General features: G+C 44.1%; 1 protein-coding gene across 16 annotated transcripts in view; it reads right to left on the minus strand.

The window, feature by feature from the left end:
• HDAC4 (histone deacetylase 4) overlaps positions 1-24,352 on the minus strand; it is a 291,798-nt gene that overhangs the window by 37,786 nt on the left and 229,660 nt on the right. For all 16 annotated transcript variants that reach the window (XM_068408262.1, XM_068408263.1, XM_068408269.1 and 13 more), the window contains 4 exons: positions 22,962-23,148; positions 16,104-16,237; positions 7,459-7,579; positions 2,535-2,581 (listed from right to left, as the gene is read on the minus strand). In XM_068408262.1, coding sequence (XP_068264363.1) covers positions 2,535-2,581; positions 7,459-7,579; positions 16,104-16,237; positions 22,962-23,148 — 489 coding nt within the window. The remainder of the gene's footprint in view (positions 1-2,534; positions 2,582-7,458; positions 7,580-16,103; positions 16,238-22,961; positions 23,149-24,352) is intronic.

A 24,352-nucleotide genomic window follows, 5' to 3' on the forward strand; every position in this document is an offset into this window, starting at 1 on the left:
CTGCCATCCTGGCAATCTTGAACAAGGGAGAGTGTAAATAAAACACCATCACTCACAAAAGCTATATGTCCACCTTGCAGCCTGAAAATGGCCTGCCAAACAACAACAGAAGAACACCCCTTAAGCCCTCTTGCTACAACAATTTGAAATAATTTCATTATACCATAACAAGCACTCAATCTCCCAGCAGTATTCACATGCCGAAACTTCTCAGATTTACATTACACCTCCTCTTGCACAAAAATTCTTCATAACTGATATTTTACCCTAGGCTCTGATTTTTTTAAATCCTTTTTTCTGATTTCCTTAAAAAAAAAAGATAAATATATAACATGCATCTCAAAAATGTCTTGTCACCCTCTTTGGTGCAGAAAATGGTTTGGTTTTCATCTGCTACTGAAAGGCGTGCTCCGTGGCCCCAGCTAAGATCCCACTACAGGGCTTCTTCCAACAGTTTCCCATAGCAAATCAAATCAAGAGCAACTTGTCTCACAGAACTGGCATGCTAACAAAGACTACGGTTTTCTCTCTATTTCTTCAATAAACACACCACGCTGCTAAGCCAGCTTTCTTGACAAATCTCACACTTCGAAAGACAGTAAAAAACAGCGTTGAAAGGACCTCGTGAGATCACCCTACGGCTCTCCTACCCCAAAGGAGACAGTCTACGCTTAAACCCACCCAGAGCACATACAAGTGCAAAGCACTTAATATGCTATAGCCAATTTTCCCTACAAATATACAGCTGGAATGTATATATTAATCAGAAATGCATCCCAAAGGCAGTGAAGACCGTGTTGTCCTGCATCAGCCATGAAAGCAGCAGCAGCAGCACACAAATAGTCGGCACCATATCCTGAGGTAGCTGGGGAAGGAAAACCAAGCAAAACAATAGAAAACTATTATTGCAAAAAATCTGTCATGTAGTTGATTACTAGTAAATTACTGGTTTTAAAAAGCTTTTCCTAGAAAACATGAAAATTATCTGTTAGGATTGCTAGAACACTATACAAAATCCAGTAAATGTTTTATTTAATATTTCAGGGTCTGTGAAGACAACCAATCAGCAAGTTAACTGCAAACGCTATCTTTATCACGAGCGTATCGATAATACCAGCGCTGTGGCGTTTCCTGCCTTGATTTAGGATTTAATGCAAGACTTCTGGGACCGCGCTAGGCTCAGGCACTGTCTCTACTTGTTACCATTCAGTCTTCATTTGCAAATGATAATTTTTGCTTTGAATGGCATGCCTGACTGCAGGGCAGAGTAAATCCAAACCTTTTAAACTCTAGCCAAAAATTTGCCATGAATTAGGAGACTGCAGCATATTTACAATACAAAATAAAATATCTCTACGAGTGCTCAGCGGTGGCGGTATGAATAAACGCCGATTATTCTTTCTTTTTTTTTTTTTTTTGACGGGATAATTTTCAAAGCAGCGATTTTGCAAAGACTCAGGAAGAAAACAATTTTGTTTCATTTCCATAACAGAATCCAGACCTCTAAATTCAACCTCACGAGCTACAATTATGCATAAGAACTACCACTGTGAATTTTCAAACACAATGCCTTTTATTGTCTCTTCTCATTCTTTTCCCTTCCTGTTCTCCGAGATTTTTCTGTACTGTCACCCTCCACAGAAACTTTAGAGCAGAAAAGTCTGACTTGAAAGGAAAACTTTCAAGTTTTTAGGCTTCAAAGGAAAACAACAATGCAAACCTTCAACACAAGGTATTTGAACGGTATATTTTTTTTTTTCCAGCCTTACGGGAACAAACAACAACAATAAAAAGTCTTTTTATTTTATGGAATCGTGACAGATGAAAAGTAATGTTCAGCTTTCCCATGACGGATGGAGGGGTATTTTAGTCACCTCCTTCAGAATTCACGCCTGATTGTCCCAGAGCTGGAGAAATGGAAGATGCCAAATACCGAAGACTGCAATTCTCTTGTGCTGCATAACCTGCGAGACATTTCATTCGAGGACAGTAATGTAGCCCAGACAAAAATAACAGCAACTTACTATTTACAGGCACTTCCCAAATATTGTCCTTCCATATCACTATTGTCTTAATATGTTTTCCACCTGCACTAGGAGGCAGGCAGCTCTGAAGTACAAATACTGAAGATGAAACACCTACGCAGCACGAGCAGCATGAAAAGCACATCTTGCTTTCTACGTAGAAAGCATTTTTGGATTCAAGGGTTGCTTTCACATGTAGTAACCTCTAAGCCATTAAACATCACTGCCTGGGAAATGAGGTTTCTCCTCCTAAAAGCCAGAGACGAAACATGCCCTATGAATGTCACACGCACTTCGGCTCTACAAAATAAGTTTAAAAATCTTCACACTGCTTTTGAAGAAAGGCACGTGAGGCTGTCGCCGCAACCCCACACCCCAGGCAGACCCTGTTTATGGGTAACATCTGGTTGCTATTACCCAACTTGATGGAATGCAAAGCAACAATTTTTGTTACCAGTGGGACTGGGAGAACAAACAGGACATTATTTACACATTAAAGAGAGTACTCACCCCGACACCACCGCAAGGAAGCCTGACGAACACAGACGTTAGGGAACCTATAAAGAAAAAAAAAAAAACGTACTCTGTAAGTCAAAAAGTCAAAGTTCACCAGATTTTGGTCCAATTTTATGGCAAAGCTGTAATCTTTCTGAACACAGTAACAGACCGGGGTTTTCTTGCAATTTTCAGAAAACACACAGCCAACCCTGTTACATTACAATACATACACACACAATATACACACTCAGGCTTGTTCAAAAGCCTTTCCAATATAAAAGCCTTCCATAAATCACTTATTTTTATGCAAGGTTTGTGTGCTGTCCTATATTTCAAGCAGTCATGCTGACTATAAATGATTGAGATGCTACCAAGAACTGCTCAGCATGTCTTTTCAGAGGAACATTTTAACCCCTTTCAACTGAAGGAGGATAGGAAATAATAAAACCACCCTAATTATCAGTCATCTGCACAGTTACTAGAAGACTTTGGAGCACATGAGCTTCATAAAAGAGGCAGACAAAAAATAAACTGGTGGTGAGCACACAGAACATGTGTTTTGACTGAAAGAGCAAACCCAACATTAAGAATTTGAGAAAAAATGGAAAAAAACATCTGCAGGGCTGAATTTGCATCTGTAAGAATTGTAACCACTTTCTGGGCTTGCATATGAGCAAATTATCCTCCATTCAAAATTCTGCAGGTTTATAAACCGTACACTGAAACAAGAACACACTGTATCGTATCCACCACCACCCTACGTCCATGACTTGTATGCATGTCTGCGCACCGCAGGCAAACAGGGCGAAGGAAATATGTGCACGCAGACACTGTAAAAGATCTGGAGTACATTGCCTGAGATTCATTTACTTGAGACCTAAAGTTAACGAAAGCTAATGGTGAAATAAACTGGGTTGAGAGGTTTTTTTTCTCCATCAAATCAGGTTCTTGTTCTGGTCACATGTATACTGAAAGAAGAAATTCCCTTAAATGCTAACTACCAGCTTTGTAGAGCATGAATTAGCCATGACGGCGGACAGACGTTACTGAGGACCATGCTGGCGTCAAACGCATCGCAGACACATACGTTACCCCTGTGACTGAAAGCAGAGTTAACGCATCGGTATTATTACTCTGAGTGCACAGCAAGATTCACTCTTTGATTAGATCCACATGAAAGTTCTTAGATCATCCTGCCTCAGACCTCCTGTCACATCTTTCACTGCTAATCCACCTATTATTTCAATATTTATCTTCTTGACAACAATTTATGATTGCTTTCCACAAATTAAAAGCAGCCTTATTTGCCTAACTTTTAACTTGTTCAACAGGTTCTAAAGCTTTACACTGTCAAACGAGAGACGGATTCATATTTTTCATCCTTGGACTTTCAAGGGCTTTAGCAACACTTCCAGAGGTAGAGTTGTGCAACCTGCCTTGAAGGCCACCACCTTCAAACCCGCCTGATAAAACACAGCAAAGCCAATCTTTGTGATGCTCAAGGTCCTCTGGGGAAGATAACTTCACCATCAGTGGTGGGCTTCCGTTGCAAGTGTCTTCTACACATGTAAAGAAGGGCACTCTTTGAGAAAGGAGTAAGAGTCAGAAGTAATGAGCTACAGGACAACGGAAGAAGTAAAAATAATCAGCAGAGCCACAATGACATCCACCTGTAATTCTGAGAAACCTGAACTATTTACCCTCTTCCCCCTTTCTCCTACAGAACTGCCAGATGAAGGGACATCCCCCTTATCATTTGCAAAAGCTTAAAAAGAAACATCCCGTGTTTTCATCCCCCAGCTTTACCAGCTCTTCCTTTTAGGCTGAGGTTTCTCATGCTTTTTCTTCCTCATAGACATATCAAAGGCAAAGAGTTCACACGGAGTCAGCCACCCCATTGCAGTCCCAAACACATCAAGACGCTCAGGTCTAACCAACTTACATTTGCATATGTGAGCCTCACACAAAGCTTTGGTCTCAGACTTCAAGCCTGCCATACATTTACCCTCTAACATATTTAAAAGAACCCCACAAAGCTGTTTTGTAAATTTAAAAGCCTTTTAAACTCTCAACAGGAGAGGATGGCTAAAGAAGGAGCCGCTTACAGGTTTGCTCACCTCTAATAAACAAATGCACTTACCAAGGTTTTCCAGGGGGATTTTCCCAACACATCAGCGGCTCTTACCCTCCCTCATGTCCAGCATTTTGGAAGTCATTAAGGTAATAAACTAGTTTTAGGGCCAGCACTGCCCTTCCTGCCCTGCTTCCCAAGGAGAACTTCTCCTGGTGCTACACAGACATCTCAGCCAGGCTCACTCCTTTGCCATTTCAGCTTGCTGCACTGGCCCTCCAGACCCCCAGCTGTCAATGCAAAGATGGTCACACGAGCTGGCAGCGAGTCCCACCACTAGCAGCTCAAGGTTAAAAAGGTGTGAAGTTGGTTTAGGAAACAAGGTCTAAGCTCAAACAAGAGCTGCTGGAATGCCCTTCCTATGGAAGATCCTAGGGACCTGAGCTCCTGCCTATGGCTGCAGCCTTGGTAAGTTAAAACACAGCTGCTTGGCCCAGGGGCAGCCCCAGGCAAGCTCGAGTCTAACACTCATAAACAGAATCAGAGAATGGTTTGGGTTGGAAGGGACATTAAAGATCATCTAGTTCCAACCTCCCTGTCATGGGCAGGGACACCTTCCACTAGACCAGGTTGCTTAAAGCCCCATATAACCTGGCCTTGAACACTGCCAGGGAGGGGACATCCACAGTTTCTCTAGGCAACCTGTGCCAGGGTCTCACCAACCTCACAGGAAATAATCTCTTCCTAATATCTAATCTAAATCTCCCCTCTTTCAGTTTAAAACCATTACCCCTCGTCCTATCACTCCATGCCCTTGTAAAAAGTCCCTCTCCAGCTTTCCTGTAGCCCCTTCAGGTACTAGAAGGCTGCTAGAAGGTCTCCCCAGAGCCTTTTCTTCTTCAGGCTGAACAGCCTCAACTCTCTCAGCCTGTCTTCATAGGAAAGGACTCCAGCCCCATGATCATCTGATTTGTTGGGAATATTGCTCCTTGACAACTTAATCTTCTTTGAAAATTATACTCAAATAGGCAACATCTGATACTGGAAAACCCTCAGGTATTAGAATTATTCCTCTTCACTAAAGGAATAAACTTGATCTCTACAGACATTTTAAAATGAGTGATTAAAGACATGAGGGGGACACAGCAAAACTACATAAGCACTCACAGGCAGAGCAAGAGTTTCTCCTCCCTCAGGTTCTCTAAACAAACCATCAGTCGTTCAGCAAAACCTGGGTATCCTCAAATCCAATACTAACCAAATAAACTGTTTGTATCTCCAAATATATCTGTGGAAGTACTGATACAGATTGTGCCAAGACAAAAGGGGAGTGGAAAAGTATTTCGAGAGCATCTGACATTTGAATGAGCAGGAAACACTCGGTGTTATCACAGCCCACCCTTGACTTGCAAGGGGTATCTCCTAAAGGAGAGGGGTTAGGGTGACCCACTGCCTGCTCAGCCTCCCATGCAGATAACGACTGCTGCCAGAGGCAGGGTGCCAACCCTGCCTGCTCCAGGCTAGCAAAACCAACAGGTCAGATGCTGGAGGGCTGCCTGGATCCCACCGCAGCAGACGGTCAGGACACACATCCTCACACACCTTCAGTGCTACGGTTCAAGAATCCGCAGAGAAATCAGTCAGTGTGAAGGTGGTGCAACTGCAAGCGAGGAGCCTTTTCAGATCTACTGGGGAAGATTTACACACTGGTCCTTTGGACCTGTGGATATACCTTATGCAAGGCGAGAATTTTACACTACCAAGGATATGACATCATAAATTCTTTAAACTTTACATTCTAACTGCGCTATCATTCAGCCAGAGGTGTCTACTTTTCATTTCTCTGCGTTTTAAAGAGGTGGTAAGTTAGCTATAAATACAGTGCTAATTGCATGTTTAAACAACTGGCTAATAGCTTTCCTCTTTGGGGATCTAATGTACATACTGAATACGTTGCAAAATCTTTCCAGCTCTTTTGCTGCGGCTACTACATCATGCAGGCCATCAAGTTAATCCTCTTTTTATACCATCTAAAGTCAAGTTAATCCCAAAATAAACTTTCTCAACTTCTACGTTCCAGAACTGTCTTTTTGCTGATCCCCATGTGAGAACTTCCCAAACTGCCCCTCCAGTTTATTACCTACTGCTGCTAAAAGGCACAAGCTACAGGGAGAAGACGATGTCTCCATGGAGGTAAGGTGCTAAAATCAATGTGGTTTGGTTGTTATGGGGGCGTTGATTATCTGAACAACCACCCCCTAGATTTTTTTTCAGGGAAAACGTCTATATTTTATGGCAGATGCAGCCCTGTTTCAAGAAGATCCAGTCTCCAGATAAAGTGGTAAATAATCTTACTCCAAATTAAACAAATGTAAGACTATCTAAGAGGCCACCACATCTTTCTTGTGGATTATCCACACAAAACTGACAGCTGTTTGTTGATGTCTATGAAGCTGGTTAGTGCTGCAGATCCAGGTCCTTCGTAGGGTGTTTCAGTTCCTACCTAGCAATGGATAACTTTCTAACATGCAGAGTGTGCAAGGATAAAATAATGTCTGAACTACCCTTCCTCCTCGGGGAAACCTCCATTTAGGTCTTGAAGACATCAAAGAAAGGAAGTTTTAGCTATCTAGGGTTTAGAGATCTACCTGAAGAAAGGGAGATGTATCTTGTACCGCTCTCAGGCAGACATTGAACGGAGGTGGGAAGAATCCTCTTGGGAACTGCCCAGAGCTGAGGATGGAGGGAGCCCCGTATCCCGCCTTTCATACTACTGCCACTAAGCGACTGTCAGAGTTAGGGCTGAGGACAGTAGTGGGAATGCTGGAGGTCAGGAAGTGGACCCTTCCCCACAGGGAACGATACCTAGAAGTTTCTTGCTGTCCAGTTTCTGTCTGTTCAGAGGGTTTGTGCCGTACAGCAGCGTATGGGCTTCCGAGTGAACCGTCTGCAGCTCTTCTAGAGTTGCTTTTCTTCCACGAATGCACTGAAAGTGGAAAAAACCCAAAGTGATTAAATCACCGATTTACTGCTTAACTCTCATTAAAGAACTTTTCTTTGTCCTTAGCAAATCATAAAGATAGTGAGTAAAAAACTAAAAGGGGTTCTTATGAGAAAAAATACATTGTTATTCAAAATATTAGCTTGACATATAAAGTCATCTTTAGATTTTTTAATGTTTGTTTTAAAAATACTTACCACAGAGTATTTGTTGAATTACACACGGATTGCTCAACTACCAAAGATACTACAGATTGCAGTTATAAGTCACTATAAAATGATTCTCTGGTAAAAATGCATCCCCCCAAACCACCCTCCTGACATCCTCACCACGATTATTCCGCTAACCTAAAAATTTCTCCCAAACACATTGCTTTCCAAACTGAACCTTTGAGCAATTAAGGGTCCGTTACAAACCTTCTGCTCTAAAACTCATCTCAGAAATCCCATGAGATTATATTTGTTGCAAATTGTTTTCTTATATGACAATGCAGGTTGAGCTGGAAGTACTGTAGCAAATATGCTCACCCCTGCTTTTGTTGCCAGCCAAAACCCAGGACAGATGCACACCAAAGTCTAAACCCTGCGTTCATTGAAGATTGTGGCAAAGCTTTTACTGATGTCAGCAGGACCCAACTTCACATTTTACAAACTGGGGATCTTTCCCACTTTTTTTCAGAGAGGTCCAGTTTACCTTTAGGGTTTATCTTTTGCTGCCTTCACCCATTTGTGACGGAAAATATTTTTGTAAGAACAAAGTGCTACTTGGAGATGCTAAATCTTGGGTATACAAGGCCTCTCGCACAGAAGTGAGTGCTCCCCAGCAGGCAGACGGTGCTGGGGGGATATCAGGTGTTCCAGAGAAGCAACCAACTCCCAGCAGTGGAAAAAACACCTCACCTTTTTAACTGGGAGCTTGCGACTGCCTCCAAATTGTTGGCAGGGGAAATATGCACTGAGTCAAGAAAGCACTAAGGTTGGGGGCAGGTCAAGAGGTGGCCGTGAGAGAGGGGAAGGAGTTATTTAGAAATAAGGATTGGTTTGCTTCAGAAACATGCGTGAACTCCCCTGCCTCCAAAAAGAAAGTATTTTACATGGCTTAGAAGTACCTCGTGATTTTTTTGTCGTGATTTGGTCTAAAACACTTTAAAAGGAGCTGTCACTTTGGAAGTTGTTTCCTACAGAAGGAATAATAGGATTATTCCTCTCTGCACTAGTAGTACTAAAATAGAAATAGTTAACAGCAAAATGTTGTAAGGCTCTGAAAGCCTCTTGTAGAGGTCCCAGGGTCACCCAAGACACGAGCCTCAGCAAGGAGAATCCCACTGCACAGCCCACGCAGGAGCGCACACACCTCCTGCACAGCCTTCATCCTGGCTTCGTTGAAGCCAATTGCCTTTTTAAGACTTCCACATGTCTGGAGAAGCAGAGTTTCTAATGAGAACAAAAAAAAAAAATTGGACAGCTTAGACGAAAAAAAAAGGGGGGAAAAAAGAAATCACACTCCTAGAAAGAATAGACTTTCAAATGGAAAACGTGTTCTGAAGAGAGGGTCAGACTGTGCCACTCACTCCTGAGAGCTGCTGCCGCTCCGAAAGCACTGCCGCGTGCCGGTGGCTTTGCAGGAGGAGAGTGCTAGAGAGAAGATGCTTCAAAGGCATCGGCACTTCCAGCCACGCAGTGCCTGCTCTCGCGCCGCCCCGCCACCTCGGGCTGCAGCCTGGCCCAGCCAGAGCACCATGGCGTGCAGCATGCCGGGGGCACGGGGACCCCAGGACCTCCACCTCTGAAGCATGATGCGCAGAACAAACTCAAGGGATTTTTTTTGTCCCAAACCTTCAGCATAAACCTCCATCACGTGTTGCAAAGCGCACAGGAAATCACTTTGTAAAACCATTTGAGGCATAAGGCGGCAGAAATCAAAGCACGGTAGGAGCACTCCTGCGCTCTGCCTCTCCTAATTCTGGCATTTCTGCTCTCCAGTTCCTCTTTCATTTTCTCCGCGCTCTCTTCCACCACCTAGCATTTCCTGAGGTTAATGAAGAGGCAATAATCACAAAAATGCTAGACCCAGAAGGGATGGAAATATCTGGCAAATCCCCCTTGAACTTTTATCCTGTCTTCCTTTTTCGTTCGTGGTAAGCCTGCCTCAGTCCCCCCTTACAGGCTTTTACAGCTTCCCTCTAACCCATACGCCAAGTCTTTTCCTTTGAACGAGACGTACTGACCCATTTTCAGCTGCTACATTGAGGGGATGTACAGAAATAGCATTTTGTATTTCTTGGCATTACATGAAGACACCCAGCAGCCCGTCATAACAACACACCAACTCCTCCGTGGATGTGAACAGCTTCAGCTCCCCGGGATGGGGAACGGCTGCTCCCGTTTGAGCCAGCAGTGTGCTCAGGTGGCCAAGAAGGCCAATGGCATCCTGGCCTCTATTAAGAATAGTGTAGCCAGCCGGTCTAGGGAAGTGATCGTTCCTCTGTACTCGGCACTGGTGAGGCCGCACCTTGAATACTGTGTCCAGTTCTGGGCCCCGCACTTCAAGAAAGATGTTGAGGTGTTGGGGCGAGTCCAGAGGAGGGCGACCAAGCTGGTGAAGGGTCTGGAGGGTATGACCTACGAAGAACGGCTGAGGGAGCTGGGGTTGTTTAGCCTGGAGAAGAGGAGGCTCAGAGGTAACCTTATTGCAGTCTACAGCTACCTCAAGGGAGGTTGTAGTGAAGTGGGAGTCGACCTCTTCTCCCAGGCAACTAGCGATAGGACAAGAGGGCACAGCCTCAAGCTTCGCCAGGAGACGTTCAGGTTGGACATTAGGAAGAATTTCCTCTCAGAAAGGGTTATTAGACATTGGAATGGGCTGCCCAGGGAGGTGGTGGAGTCACCATCTCTGGATGTGTTTAAGAAAAGACTGGACATGGCACTTAGTGCCATGGTCTAGTTGACATGGTGGTGTCAGGGCAATGGTTGGACTCGATGATTCCAGAGCTCTCTTCCAACCTGGTTGATTCTGTGATTCTGTGAAGGAGGTGGCCTTACCGAGACATCCAAGCGCCGTGCTCTTTAGGAGGGGATCAATGCCACCCTCCTCTCCAAGTGACACCCATAACCGAACAGAAAGTACGAGTGGATGGAGAACTTCCTTCTGTGCTGCAAGCACCACACGTTCAAGGAAAAAGCTACTACTTACTGAAACAAATATAGATCACAAACATCACAGCCAACATTGCCTGCCTTGAGACTCTTTTGCACCTTTCTCATCTCCCAGCTCACACGCCACAAGCTTTGTCCTTGGCTCTAACACAAAGACGCACAGAAAATGAATTAAATCCCCCCAAAATGAAGCTGGAGAATACAACACATCCCTCGCTCCAGTTTCCAGACCCATCACGACTTGTATCTCAGTCTACGGCTCAGCCTGCTGTCCACTCTCCTAATTTGAGCTGTTCATCACTTTCTAAGAGCTCTTAAGTCATGATACTCTTAGCTTTGAGGCTTTACATTGCCTGTTGAGCTTGCTCACTCCATATTACACCCCCCACCCCCCCACTCCGTCTAACCTCCTTCCTGGCTGCTAAACCCTGGCTTTTTAGCTCAGGAGCTGGCTTCTTGACCCTAATGAACTAGTTGGCTCTTTACCTTGTTTCTACACAAAACCTGACCTTCATACCACCACACCACCTCTCCTCTCCCACTGCTCTGTACACGTCCTCCTGCAGTCTGCATCCATTTCATTGGAGCTACCTTCTCCTTTGCATTTTGAACAACAAAAAAAAACCTGCTAGTCTCTTAGTTTGCGTTTTATTCACCCTTTTACCTCATGATGTTTCAAAAGGATAGGGTATGAATCTTGAGAGACCTCAAGCCAGATCTTGTCCCAGCTGTGGCCCCATAAAAGCCACAAAAAGCCATGAGAACAGCTATAAAGCTTCTCTCCAGAGACTGACCTCCCAGGCATCACCACCACCACCTCCCGCATGCCCTCGGTGCTTTGCCTCCTCTCTGGAGGCTTCACCGCCCAGACCCATCCTATGCTCCAACCAGACTCTCGCTCGATGCTGTGCCAGGAATGCCGCGGACATGGCTCTGCTCTTACAGCCCTGGCTCTGGTTTTTCATGTCAGTCCTCCTCAGCTGCAATTAACCTTCAGCTAACAGTCCTCATGCTTTAAACAACGCAGGACTGCTGCCAAGACATGCCTGGAGATGGACCCTGGTTGAAGAACTCCATTCTTCCCCATCCTGGTTAAGCAGCCTGGGGATTTGATTACCTCCAAAACACACAGCAAAACCTATCGATTTCCTCAGGCTCTTGATGAAGGCTGGCAGGATTAGCCCATACCGTGATTGCGGGTTTTCATTTGTGGGGGGCAGTCTTTTATTGAGATTGCCTCAATTAGTATAATTGTTGTTTTTAAATTCTGAACGTACACCGGAGTAATTGCTGTATTTTATAAAGCTAACTTAATTAAACAAGCAATACTCTCAACTGCAGCTGTCGTTAAAAGTTTGGACAATTGCTTTCACTCCAAAGGGTCACCTTTAACCGTGCACGGCTCTGCCAGACTCGTACCTATCACACCGCAAATCTGGTGCACATTTTCCCCTAACTATAACCGCTGGACGTAAAGCAGTTTTTTTGACAACTTTTGCAAATACGTATCTGTTTCACTGCTGAAAAATGAGAGGCGGGGGGAGAAGAAATGTGGGTTTTTTTCCGATTTAAAAATATTTGTGCCCCTTCTGGATCGCTTCTCTTGCCTCCAGGAGAAATGGTAAGAACTCAGCACTTGGCAGGTTGTCGGGGAGCCCCTTGGCTGCCTGATGAAAACACTAAGTTTGTTTCTGAAATTTCAAAGCAAGCATTTGTTTGCATGCATGATAAAAATATTTATCTGCGAGCCCTTTTCTGGCTTGGGGCATGTGTGCAACAGAAACACCAGAAGAACATTTCCAGGAGACAGACACTGAGAACTGTTTGAGCTTGCACGAGAAAGCAGGGCTGGGATTTATTTTCAGCGTGCAGTTGTGGGGGGAAACGAAAGCTGTTAAACTCCTCCTGGAAGAGGACAGGGATCCAGTGGAGTCTTGTCTGATTCCACACAGCGCGTACGGGATTATTTACTACACAGGGCACTGTGTTTTTAATCCGTGTCAAGCAACTACTTGGAACCAACAGAATCAAACTATTCCCACACGTGGACCACAGCAAAGGGCTGTTAAGGAAGGAAGGGGAAACGTGAGGATAAGGCAATGTCAAAGTTCAAACTGTCCTTTTACAAATATGAGTCTTGAGAAATGGATTAAACTACATAATCACAAACAATTTTTACATCAGGCCCTTGGGCTTATTTAACTGACTCATAACAGCTGAGGCACAGGACAACAGACCTGCAACAGTGAACATAAAAATGAGCGTGCACGGATGTGTCCGTCAGCGAGACCAGCTGAAAAAAAAAACAGAGTAAAACAGGAGCTCAGCAAAAAATTAAGTGTATGGCCTGGCAAATTTCTGAATGCCATAATCCCAAGTGTTGCTGCTGACTCGCTGCAGATCTACTAGTAATTCTGAAAATATTCACCTCTTTCCAAGTTCCTATAGGACTGTTTTGCAGATGGAGCAGCTATAGTCCATAAAAAGATCACAGATACATGGCAGGCTGTGTTGGTAGTCAGCGTCACCATCCTCATATAAAGAGCTCCGTTAAAGTTTGCACATCACACGCGTGCTGTTGTGGGTGGGGATAGAGGGCACAGATCATGCTGTCCTACATGGAGCTTTGGCATAGGCAACAGGGATTTGAAAAAGTAATATAATTATTAAAAGTAATCATAATTATTAGGTCAGACTTCAAAATTCCTTTTAAACCGATCCTATAATGGAATATGTCCCACAGAACAAAGCTTCCACATGTTAAGTCTACAGCATTCCTGTCCTTGTGGTAAGGAGACAAGTCCATCATCCCAGGCAATGCCAACAGCTCACGCCCATGCTCCAACCTGGCACTGGAAATCACTCGTGTCTCAAAAGCTGTTCCGCCGCCATGCACGTGCACCTGATGTGGAGGTAATCTTCACAGAAGGAAAACCCTATATGGTCCTCCATTCCTCTCTCTGATAGATAGGTTCCAACTGAGGAGCTTCAGAAAGACTGTGGTGAGGTCAACACGCTGGAGGGAAGGGATGCCATCCAGAGGGACCTTGACAGGCTGAGGAGATGGGCCGTGTGAACCGCATCAAGTTCAACAAGGCCAAGTGCAAGGTCCCAGAATTAAGAAAGCAAGCTAATGTCACATGTTTATCATTTTCTGAAAAAGGAAGAGTCAAGATGAGGCTGAATGTCACCAATGGTCAGAAGGGAAACACAGGTGGAAAGCAGGTGAACATCAAGAACAACTCCAGTCATGAAAGCAACTGAAGAGATCAAACGAAGGAAAATGACCTAGGATCATACAGTGGAGAACTTCACACATTAGAGAACATCTGTAACACAAATCTAGGAGGCAAGGCAATTAGCACTACACGATTTAACTCCTGCTTCTAAACAAAGGAGCTAGACAGCAGTAGGGTATTTTTTTATGTGTTTTTTTTTTTTTTTTTGTCCCAAATAATAATCCCCAAATTAAATTAAATGGGTCTCCATAGACAGAAACAGGTTTGAAGCTCTTCCTTGCTCTCTTCAGGGATAAATACGGGTCCGACAGGGATCGTTAAGCAATGGTGGTGCTGCCACCACGTGGATGGCTCTTCCGATTGCTCAGAAAAGATTTCTAGCCAGATGCTGACATAACTCACAGATACTGTGTGATTCAGTCCCCTCAGATGCTCACAGAACCAATGAATGCATGCTACCATTAATTTATCATTACTGCTATTAGTTATGAATAATTATTAATCAATCACCATTATTAATCATTAGTCTTTTTATTTCAGTATCTAAGCTTTTATCTTAGTTCGCCTTGCTCTTAAAACATGTACGTTCAATGCAATTAATTTAATCTCTTATGACGGAATAGTGCTTAGTTACGTCCTCCTACCCTCATTCTTTTTACAGTATCTTCACTAGAGGTTTACAGATCACTATAGGTTGATCATTACTTATCAAAAAGTATTAAAAAAGTTATTAAACCACAGAAATATCAAACTTGTTGCTCTACAGCTTTTGTTGTTATGATTAGACTGATAATAAATAACATGGTTACTTCATAACCCTAATGAAATTCAACAAAGGCAAGTGTAGGGTCCTGCACCTAGGGAGGAATAACCCCATGCAGCAGTACAGGCTGGGGGCTGACCTGCTGGAAAGCAGTTCTGCGGAGAAGGACTTAGGAATTCTGGTGGACACAAGCTCACCATGAGCCAACAGAGTGCCCTTGGGGCCAAGAAGGCCAATGGTGTCCTAGGGTGCATTAGGAAGAGTGTGGCCAGCAGGTCGAGGGAGGTTCTCCTTCCCCTCTACACTGCCCTAGTGAGGCCACACCTGGAGTAACTCTCTGCAGTTCTGGGCCCCCCAGTTCAAGATAGACAAGGAACTAGTGGAGAGAGTCCAGCAGAGGGCTACAAAGATGATCAGAGGACTGGAGCATCTCTCCTACAAAGAGAGGCTGAGGGAGCTGGGTCTGTTTAGTCTGGAGAAGAGAAGACTGAGAGGGGATCTTATCAATGCTTACAAATACCTTAAGGGTGGGTGTCAAGAGGATGGGGCCAGACTCTTCTCAGTGGTGCCCAGTGACAGGACAAGGGGCAACAGGCACAAACTGAAACATGGGAAGTTCCATCTGAATATGAGGAAAAACTTCTTTCCTTTGAGGGTGCCAGAGCACTGGAACAGGCTGCCCAGGGAGGTTGTGGAGTCCTCCTTCTCTGGAGATATTCAAAACCTGCCTGGACACGACCCTGTGCAACGTGCTCTGGGTGACCCTGCTTTGGCAGGGGGTTGGACTAGATGATCTCCAGAGGTCCCTTCCAGCCCCAACCAGTCTGTGATTCTGTGATATCTTGCTCTTATCTTTGTCTGCTTCAAAACCCAATGCTTGTTAGGGACTTCCAGTTTACAGGGAACAGGACCGAAAATTACAGAAGCAGCTTCGCTGCAACATCGGGCAAGAGCATTCTCCCGATGCTGTTAGAAATGACAGCATGACATTTCTAACAGCCATGGCAATGCAATGAAATCAGATCGTTAGAAAAGTGCTCCTGACAGACGCACGTACCCACACAAGCATAAGCAGTCATCTAGGAATGGATTAAATTTAGGCTGCATATGGCAAAACATTGCCAACAGCTGGAGCTATAAAAATCTCAAGCCAGAATGCAGTATAAAGTTTGCACATCCAGGTAGCAATCAACAGCCTGAGCTGCAGGTCTGGTACATACACTATCGTCCAGACGAGAAATCAGCCCCCCAAAAATGCTCATAATCCATCAGTCCAATCAGCCAGAAATCCAAATTCTCCCTTTCTCCCAGGCCCACCACCTCGTCTCCACCTTTGCCGGTATTTTTATTACCTCACACTTGCCACGGAGACCCGTCTCCTGGAGCCGGGACCAGATGCTCTGGATCCTCCCTGCGTGCTCCGGGTGGCTGTTCGTGTTTCCACAGGTACACTGGTGTTTCAGCATCAAGGTGTCATACACGAGGCCTGCAGCAGAGTTTACAAAATTGCTCTCAGTTAAAAAAAAATAAGAAATTTTGCCAGATATATGGAAAAGAAACTTTTTTTTTTTTTTTAACTACAGTACTTTATATTCAATTGAACACTTCTAGACAAAGACTGTGTGTTTTACCAGGAGCCACAGAACTCTAAGAAATGAAAATCCAAGATGCTGCTTTGAGACAGCATCAAACCTGCAATGATCTCTTCCTCTGGAAACCCTCCATGGACATGGAAAAGAAATTAGTCACCGACGTTTCCGCAGGCTGAAGTTGTGAGAGTGACAGCAGGAGGTGACACCTGAAAGCATCAGAGGTGCCACGTAGGAACTTCATCTAGGAGGGGACTGACTTGTGACTTTTCTGCTGGGTACTTTTATAATTGCTGCTAAAACGACTCTAGGGCTTGGGATTAAAAACTAGAATGAAGAAGTCGTCGTAGCAGGCACTACGCTTCATAAAATAGTTTGTGCTGAAGTCTTTTGCATCAACGTTATTTGACAACATGCTAATTAAGGCTATTAGCACATGCTTGGGCATAATTATTCTGCGTGATATGTAGGTATTTAGCAGCGTTGTTTCATTTGAACGTGGGAGTCAGGCAGCTAAATCCCTTTGCATTACCAAGTATTTATGGCATGACAACAGCGTAGGAGACTTTGATTCATGCTCCAGAGTTGCCTGGGTACGTTTTTGGAAGGGGAGTTATGATTTCATAGCCAATGTTCCACTGGAGGAAAACAGCAGGTCCTCCGCAGCTATGCAGTCCCAGGGACAAAAGACCTTTTTTTTTCACTTAAGCAAGACAGATATACTCAATGTTTAAATCTACTGTTCCCTTCATGCAGAAACTCCAGAAAACAGAACAAAAGGGGTTGGATTTCCACCCCCCCTACCAAGGAGTAAGGTTTCTTGCAAGAAATATCTGTCTGAAAGCACCATATAAAGTTGCAAATCAAAAGTCTTGACAAGAATCCAAAGCCTTTGAATTACCAGCGAAGGCAGGAGCTATTCCCAGATCCCGACTTTAAAGGGTCTGTACTCCAACCAACATCGCTCCTCCAAAATCCCAGATGAACACAGCTCAAGGAGCTTTCATGTAGCCAGTTCAAGCACCGATAAACAGCACCATTTGCAACTGCATGGTGCAGAAGAAGACGACTTTGAGAACGTACGTGGACACGTAGTCTGGAGCTGAGCACCGTGCTGCTGCGTGCACGCAAGCTTGGCTTGAGCAGCGATCACACTTTTTGACTGAGTGTAGGCATGTTCTGCCACTGAAAAATTTGGCTTTCCCCTCTGAGGCCAACCCTGGCACTGACACTTGAAAGTATTCAGCCTCAGGGGAGGTATCTGGCAGTTCCTCGTTTTGCTGTAGGTGAGTGCAAAGAAAAAAAAACGAACAAAACCCAAACCACATTCAGTTCTAGGAAGAGAACAGAGCAGCAGTTAATTGACTGCCTTTGGGTTAGCCAAAGTTCAGTTAAATAAGATCGTGCTGCAAAGCTCTGTAGAGGTCTCACACGTTTGATTCACAGCATTAAACTTGATTAGGAGCTGCTGGGCAAAGGCAAGCACTGTAAATGTCACCAGAGAAGAAGTGGTAGCCCAATGGTAAGGCTGTCTGTCCATGACCTCTCCCCAGTCTGAGTGCATTTAAACTAGGTGCAAGGTCTGTGGTAACCTCACCTCAGGTTCATTTATTTTTGAAGGAAACTCATCTTCAGGGGACATCGTGCATTTTGACAAAGTATTTGCTACCCAACAGAACCCCACGTAGATGTCCTCCTAGACCATATGGGACTGCACTAGCTTTGGCTAAATCTTTCATGTTAAAGAAAGGAAAGTGGTTCTGCCTTCTCTGATTTCCAGACATATCTACAGCAACTACAACTAGGCTTTCTAGATTTAAAGCCAAAAGCTGCATGCATATCTATTCAACGTATATATTCACAGTCGACAACTAGCCTTGAATTTAAACAAAAAGAAGTACAAGCAACAAGTCATTCATTAGACAGCTCCTGACCTGTCTGGGTGCAACCCTGGCTCCCTTCAGTCTGTGGGCGTTCTGCTGTCGGCGTCAGCGGGGCCAGGACTGCACCCTCTGAGGGCACTGACCTTAGAGACCAAGGACTAAAAGATGGTGCAACCGAGGCATTCAGGTGATGGGCAAAGAGAAGGGCAACAGCAAAGCCCACTGCACGCAGCACAGACAGAAGAGTGCATCAGAGAATTCACTAATGGAAATTGGAAAAGTAAAATATGATATAGGAAAGCTATGAACAAGAAGCTGCACCTCATCTGCAAAGGACACTCCAACTGGGAGATAAATCTAAGGACAGTTCATGCTATACCTTAATAAGTTGGTGGAAAAAAAATCAAGCATTTTCAAGCAGTGTTTTTTAAGCAGCCTTTTCTTGCTCACCTCCTGGATTCCCAGAGACGATGCTTAATGTTGTTGCCCTAACAAATCTTTTTGCTACTTGGGAGCTGGGCACAACCTGACAGTGAATTATACTGACTGCACTGCAAAGTTGGAAGGGGTCTAAGACCATTTACATAGTCGATATGTGAATCTGTGTCACAAGTTTCTTTTTAAAGGGTGTTTTCCCCAAGTCTTTAAGCTTTAAATAGTAACTCCTGAAAAACTATTATGATGCCAGCTCTAGGTACGTAGGTAAAGCAATGCCTGGCCAGATTAAAAGTCTCCGTCTTGTTCTCTATTTTGTACCTGAGTAATCCTAGAGCCTGGTAGGGCAGAAGCCAACACAGATCAAACCAAAGATAAATGCAAATGAAAAACCAGCTTTTTGCATTGACCTTATATTCTTCTGTTCTTCCCTTGTCTTCTTCCAGTGCAGCAGATCTGCTAGGTATCTCCTAGGTGTTTTGGAGGAAGTTTGCTGTCAGCTCAGAAGAAGGCAGTGGTATTTATCATCTCATCCTACTCGGTGCCAAGTAAGAGAGCTGCACTGCCAAGAGCAGAAACAGGTAGCTGTGGGCGAGATCCCCAGCCACACAAACTAGCACCTTCTCATCTGCATCCGCAAGCGCTGGAAAGCCTCATGTGCGTTTAAAATACACACATACATCTAAAATGGGTTTTGGTAATGGAGCCTATTCAACGTAGGTAGACAAAAGGGTTAAAGAAAAGGTTTTCAGAAAAGGGGGTGGTAGGACACCTACCCGTCTCTACTTGTTAACAAAGACTACAGCGGGGTTTATAGAATTTGGTTGATCTATAACATTTCTCCTTTCCCAACAATTCCATGATAACAGTAGTGTCTCAATGAAGTTCTTCCATACTGTAATCACAAGTCACTCAACATTTCTCTTTTTTTTTTTAAAAAAAACCCTAAACCACCAGAAAGAAGGGAAGGGTTCCAAGTTCCTTCCTGTGGTTGGGGACACTCAGATGAAGACACGCACACACACACAAAGGAAAGCTTGGCAATTTAAGTTTAAAATATGAAACTACACTGGCCATTACACGTTAAATTAAGTGGTGCTGGAAGCAATAGTCTTTAAGACATAAGAATAATCATTTTCAAAGGTCAGCACTAAAGCATAACCAACTGGCTTTTCTTGGCAGAACAAACATACGATTTGAGGGTCAGATAATTATATCTCTCTGCACATGAGAGAATAAATGCCTTCATCAGAAATGAAAAATACTTTAATGCTGAACATCAGAATAATTTGTGGAACCATTTTTACAGGAGATCAGAGACTGGATAATTGGAGCTATGCAAATTAATGGCCTAACCTGAGAAGTCTGATTCAAGTGTGTAGAACGGCGCACGCAAAAGTATTCATTAAAGTCAAGGGGGCTACTTGTGCTAGCGAGGGCAAGTTCAAGGACTTGCTTTCTTTTATATGCTAGTAGGAAGGAAAATTAAATGTCATGCTTTGGGACATAAAACTGATTGCTTGAAGAAGTCAGGAAGGGCACTGTTTTCACTTTCATGGGGAGTAATGCACATCATGTTTGAGAGGTGTATTATGTTGTGCTTTCCCCATACCTTTGAAGTCTTAGGTACTGGTCACTAATAAGAGACAGGAAAATAAATTATACATAAACCCCAGAATTTCCAGCTGTCTGCTCCTAACTCTGTCCAGAGAAAGCATTAGCATTTTCTATACGATATCTTGAACACGAAAGTGACGAACAATTCCTTTGTCTGTTGGACAATAACTGAGCCACATTCATGTCTGAAGTGATCATGGTTGGCTTCATTAGGGCCATTGAACGAGGTTTGTTTTTTCCAGTCCTCTCATCAAATGATCACAATAATTCAAACCTTAATTTCTCTGAAATACCATGTGCAGAACCGTGTTAGGATCAGTCTCCAAAGCAGTCACTTATCAAACAGATGGATTTTCCTAGTGAAAAAGCAGCCTGATGCACTTTGCCACTGCCTGCTTTGAAAAATACCCAAAACTTTAATTTCCTGCCTTTCAAAGAGTAGTTCAATCCTAGTGATTAAGCTTCAGCATCCACCTCCAAAACCACAATCTCCGACACACCGCGGACAACCTTCAAGAAAACACGAGCAATCTAACTCGCGCACACATGGTCAGCAGCTGAAACACCTGCTTTTCCTCTCCATGCTCGCGTGCCCATAGTCGTAGGCTCTTTTTTTTCCTGACACTGTTAAGTAGATAGTGATGGTTAATTAAACTAGTCCTACACCTTTCTTGTGAGGTGAAGGACTAGTTATAGGACTAGTATAAAGGTCTCACCTTTTATGTTTTGCACCTTTATTAGTGCCTGTAGATGCCCCACAACACCTTTTCCCTTGACAGTGTGTTTTTCCTCCTCCATTCCCTAGTATAAATGTAGAGAACTACCCGAGATAGAAGGCAATGGAAAAATCAAGCCCTTGGAGTCTTAACATGGATAAATGCCATGAAAAGGATATTTTACAGGTGAACCGCACTAAGCGTTCTTCATATCATTGCACTGGATTATGCAGTGCTATATATATAAAAGCAATGTGATATTCCACCTCTTATTTTAAGCCACTCTTTTTTTTAAATCCTGTCTCCAAGCAAAATAAATCATAACATTTTAACAGTGTCTTTTCAAAGTGCTCAAAATCTGCATTCTTACCATTACCTGTAATTTTAAATGAAATTTAGAGGTACATATCAGAGTCAAACTTTACATCCTCTGGTAGGAAACGTTATTGTAAGTTCAAAGTCTTGCGTATGATTGACAAGGCAACTTAAATACCAGAGGAGGAGAAGGGAAGAAAGAGAAAGAATGAATAATCTCTTAAAGTAGGGTCAGGCTTCCTTGTTTTTAAAGCACCACGGTTTGGGGTCTTAGTGTCTTAGATGCTCAAGTTTCATCTGGTTTGACCGTGAGCCAGGGGACTACTCTCCTTTGGATCCTTGGCAAAAGCCAAAATCTAGAACAATCTTGCTCTAACTGGTTACATTAGAAATGCAGTTTTGCTGAAATTCAAGGTTTCAATATTAACAACAAATAGAGACTTAAAGGGGTGATTTGCAAAAATGAGATACTGCTTGGGCTTTTACAGAGCGGATCGCATGTGCTTCCCACCCTGCAGCTAGCAGCTGACGAACAAAGTCATACTTAACATACCACTATTACTACACCATCAGTATCTGAAAATAAACTCGATTCACAGTGCTGACTTTAATGATGCAGAAAGTGTGGGTGAAAGAGGAATAAAAGGATCAGTGAAAGAGAAACAAAATCATGAGTTGTTCTTATTTGGGTGTTCTGGATATTTTTTTTCCCTTCCTTTTCCCAGAGCACACATCACATTGCAAAATGTTCATTCACAAAATAGAGCTTGACATTTGGGGAAGAAGGTGGACTTTGAAATAAGTTCGCTTAATCACCCAACACAGGACTTCAAAAGTTACACATAAATTAGCTTTCCTCTGTTACTAAGGCTACTGAATAGACAGAAAGGATTTTGGTGGAAAAAAGCTAGTTGTCAGGATTCAGGAAGAACAATTATTTTTTGCCTTTAATCTTTCTGGGGAGATTAACACCTTTTTTGCACTTCTAGTTTTCACCAGACAAATGCAGAACTGCACTCATAATTTTCCTTCGAGATGAACAACTGAACAGGTATGAAAACACTCTTCAGTCTGTTTGTCTGTTCAAGACAACTTGAAATAATCAACTCACCTCATTTTTCCTAACCTACGGGCACAGACTCCCGGGCAGAGATTGTGTTACAGAAGGAGGGGCAGGCTAGCAGAGAGCCTGGAGTGGATAACTTACGGCATGAGATTGCACAGGGACTGGAGAAGGTGCAGAAAATACAGCCAGCAGACACTGCATTTGGCATGCTGTCCTTTTTCAATAACATTGCCTCTCTCTGCTCCTTGCATCTAAATCAGCTTTGTCACAGCCTATGACTTGTCCTTTTTTTTTTCAGGAGATACATAATTAAAGTACTGTGCTATGCTTCTATCGATTTTTGCAGGTTATTTTCTGTCTGGACTGGAGGGTGTCTGTCCCTCTGGAGAAGGGACAAGCAGGACAACAGGGCGTAAGATGATTGAATCTTATCCTTGATGAAGACAGGATGTTACGGAGTCCCCAAGCACAGCTGAGACACAGACCCCAAGGCGGATGGTTTCGCAGGGACAGTGTAGAAAAGCACAACATAAGGCAAAACGGTAACCACAGCCCCACTTCTTCAACCTCCAGTGCCCCAAAACGTTACCTGTTGTGAACCTTGGCTTAGTGGGTGGCTCCTGTACGGACATCGGGAAGGTGGCCGAGGCGGGCGAGGACTGTGCACGGGACAGAGGTCGGTGCCCTCCGAATGAGACAGGCATGCCAGCTGCCTCCAGCGATGCCTGGTAGTTCCTCAGCTGGTGAATACGTTGCTGCTCCAACAGAAGGGCTTGCTGCAGGGAAAAGAAGCAGGTAGTTGCTGAAAGTTTGTGTGGTGCCTTCAAAAAAAGGTTTTTAAGAGTTTGCAGGCTTGGACTCCTTTCCCTGATAAATGAGTGCATGCACACGTGTGCAGCAAATGACGATGTAGACATTTCTAGAGTGAAGTCAGGCAAGTGCAGTGTGTTCAGACCACAGCCCTGAAGCTGGTGCACACTGTCAAGGTCATTAGCAGAAGCAGCCCCATCCTCCCCTTGGGTCTGGCCACACCTTCCTCCCCCTGTGCCTCTCCACCGCTGCAGTGGTGTATTTAACAGCGTGATGCACCAGACCAGGGAATGAGTCCAGCTCAACCAGATCCCAGGCAGGAGAGGGACTACTCAACCGAGCTGGTTCTCTCTGCAGCCACACCATCAGCTGGACAGGCTCTTTGTCAGAAGGGATGACTGTTCCAGCTTGCCACACTGCAACCACAGCCTAACAACCTTCCCATTTCCTCTATTTATTCCCTCTCCTCTTTGAGGCAAAATAATTGCAGAGGATGTAATATTTTTAAGACTCCCCAGGTGTGACCGTGCATCTGGGATTAGGGCCGGGGGGGGCTGCACTTTCAGAGGAACAGTGTCACCATGGTCCATCATTAGCAGCATGTTACATTTATTTATTTACTAAGGCAATGAGGCTCAGATGTGACTGTATAACTCAGATAGTACTTTGTACAAGCGTGGTTGGCAACAACATTGATCTTTCAAGGCAGCGCTGTTATGAAGATAACGCTGCTCAATAAGGAACGGAAAATGTAGTCTCCGAGCAACAGCCAGCGACATTCATGTAGGCCAGGCGAGAAGGCTCCACAGTGCTAGGAAGCCAGCAGCGAGCAGCAAGATGCAAACGACTACAGGGAGCAACCAATTTGCACCTGATTCACAGACACTGCAACTGCAAACCTGGCACAAGTGCACTTTCCCTAGCCCAGGGCTGTGGATTTACTCAAGAGAGCTACACTCTGGCACGGCTACAGCAACCTGCTCTTGGCTGCTGATCCCTTGCAGGGGTTAACGCACGGCTGTAGGTACAGTCAGACGCTGTGTGCTAAGGGCTGCAAAGATGAGCAGAGCACTGATGCCTTAAGAGATTTGCAACCTTCTCACCTTCATTACTACTACCACAACAGGCAGCTTTTGGGAGGCTGCCATGTAATCAGGAAGATTATGCTGT

The sequence above is a fragment of the Nyctibius grandis genome, chromosome 9 (assembly GCF_013368605.1).
Source record: "Nyctibius grandis isolate bNycGra1 chromosome 9, bNycGra1.pri, whole genome shotgun sequence".
NCBI classification, from domain to species: domain Eukaryota; kingdom Metazoa; phylum Chordata; class Aves; order Nyctibiiformes; family Nyctibiidae; genus Nyctibius; species Nyctibius grandis.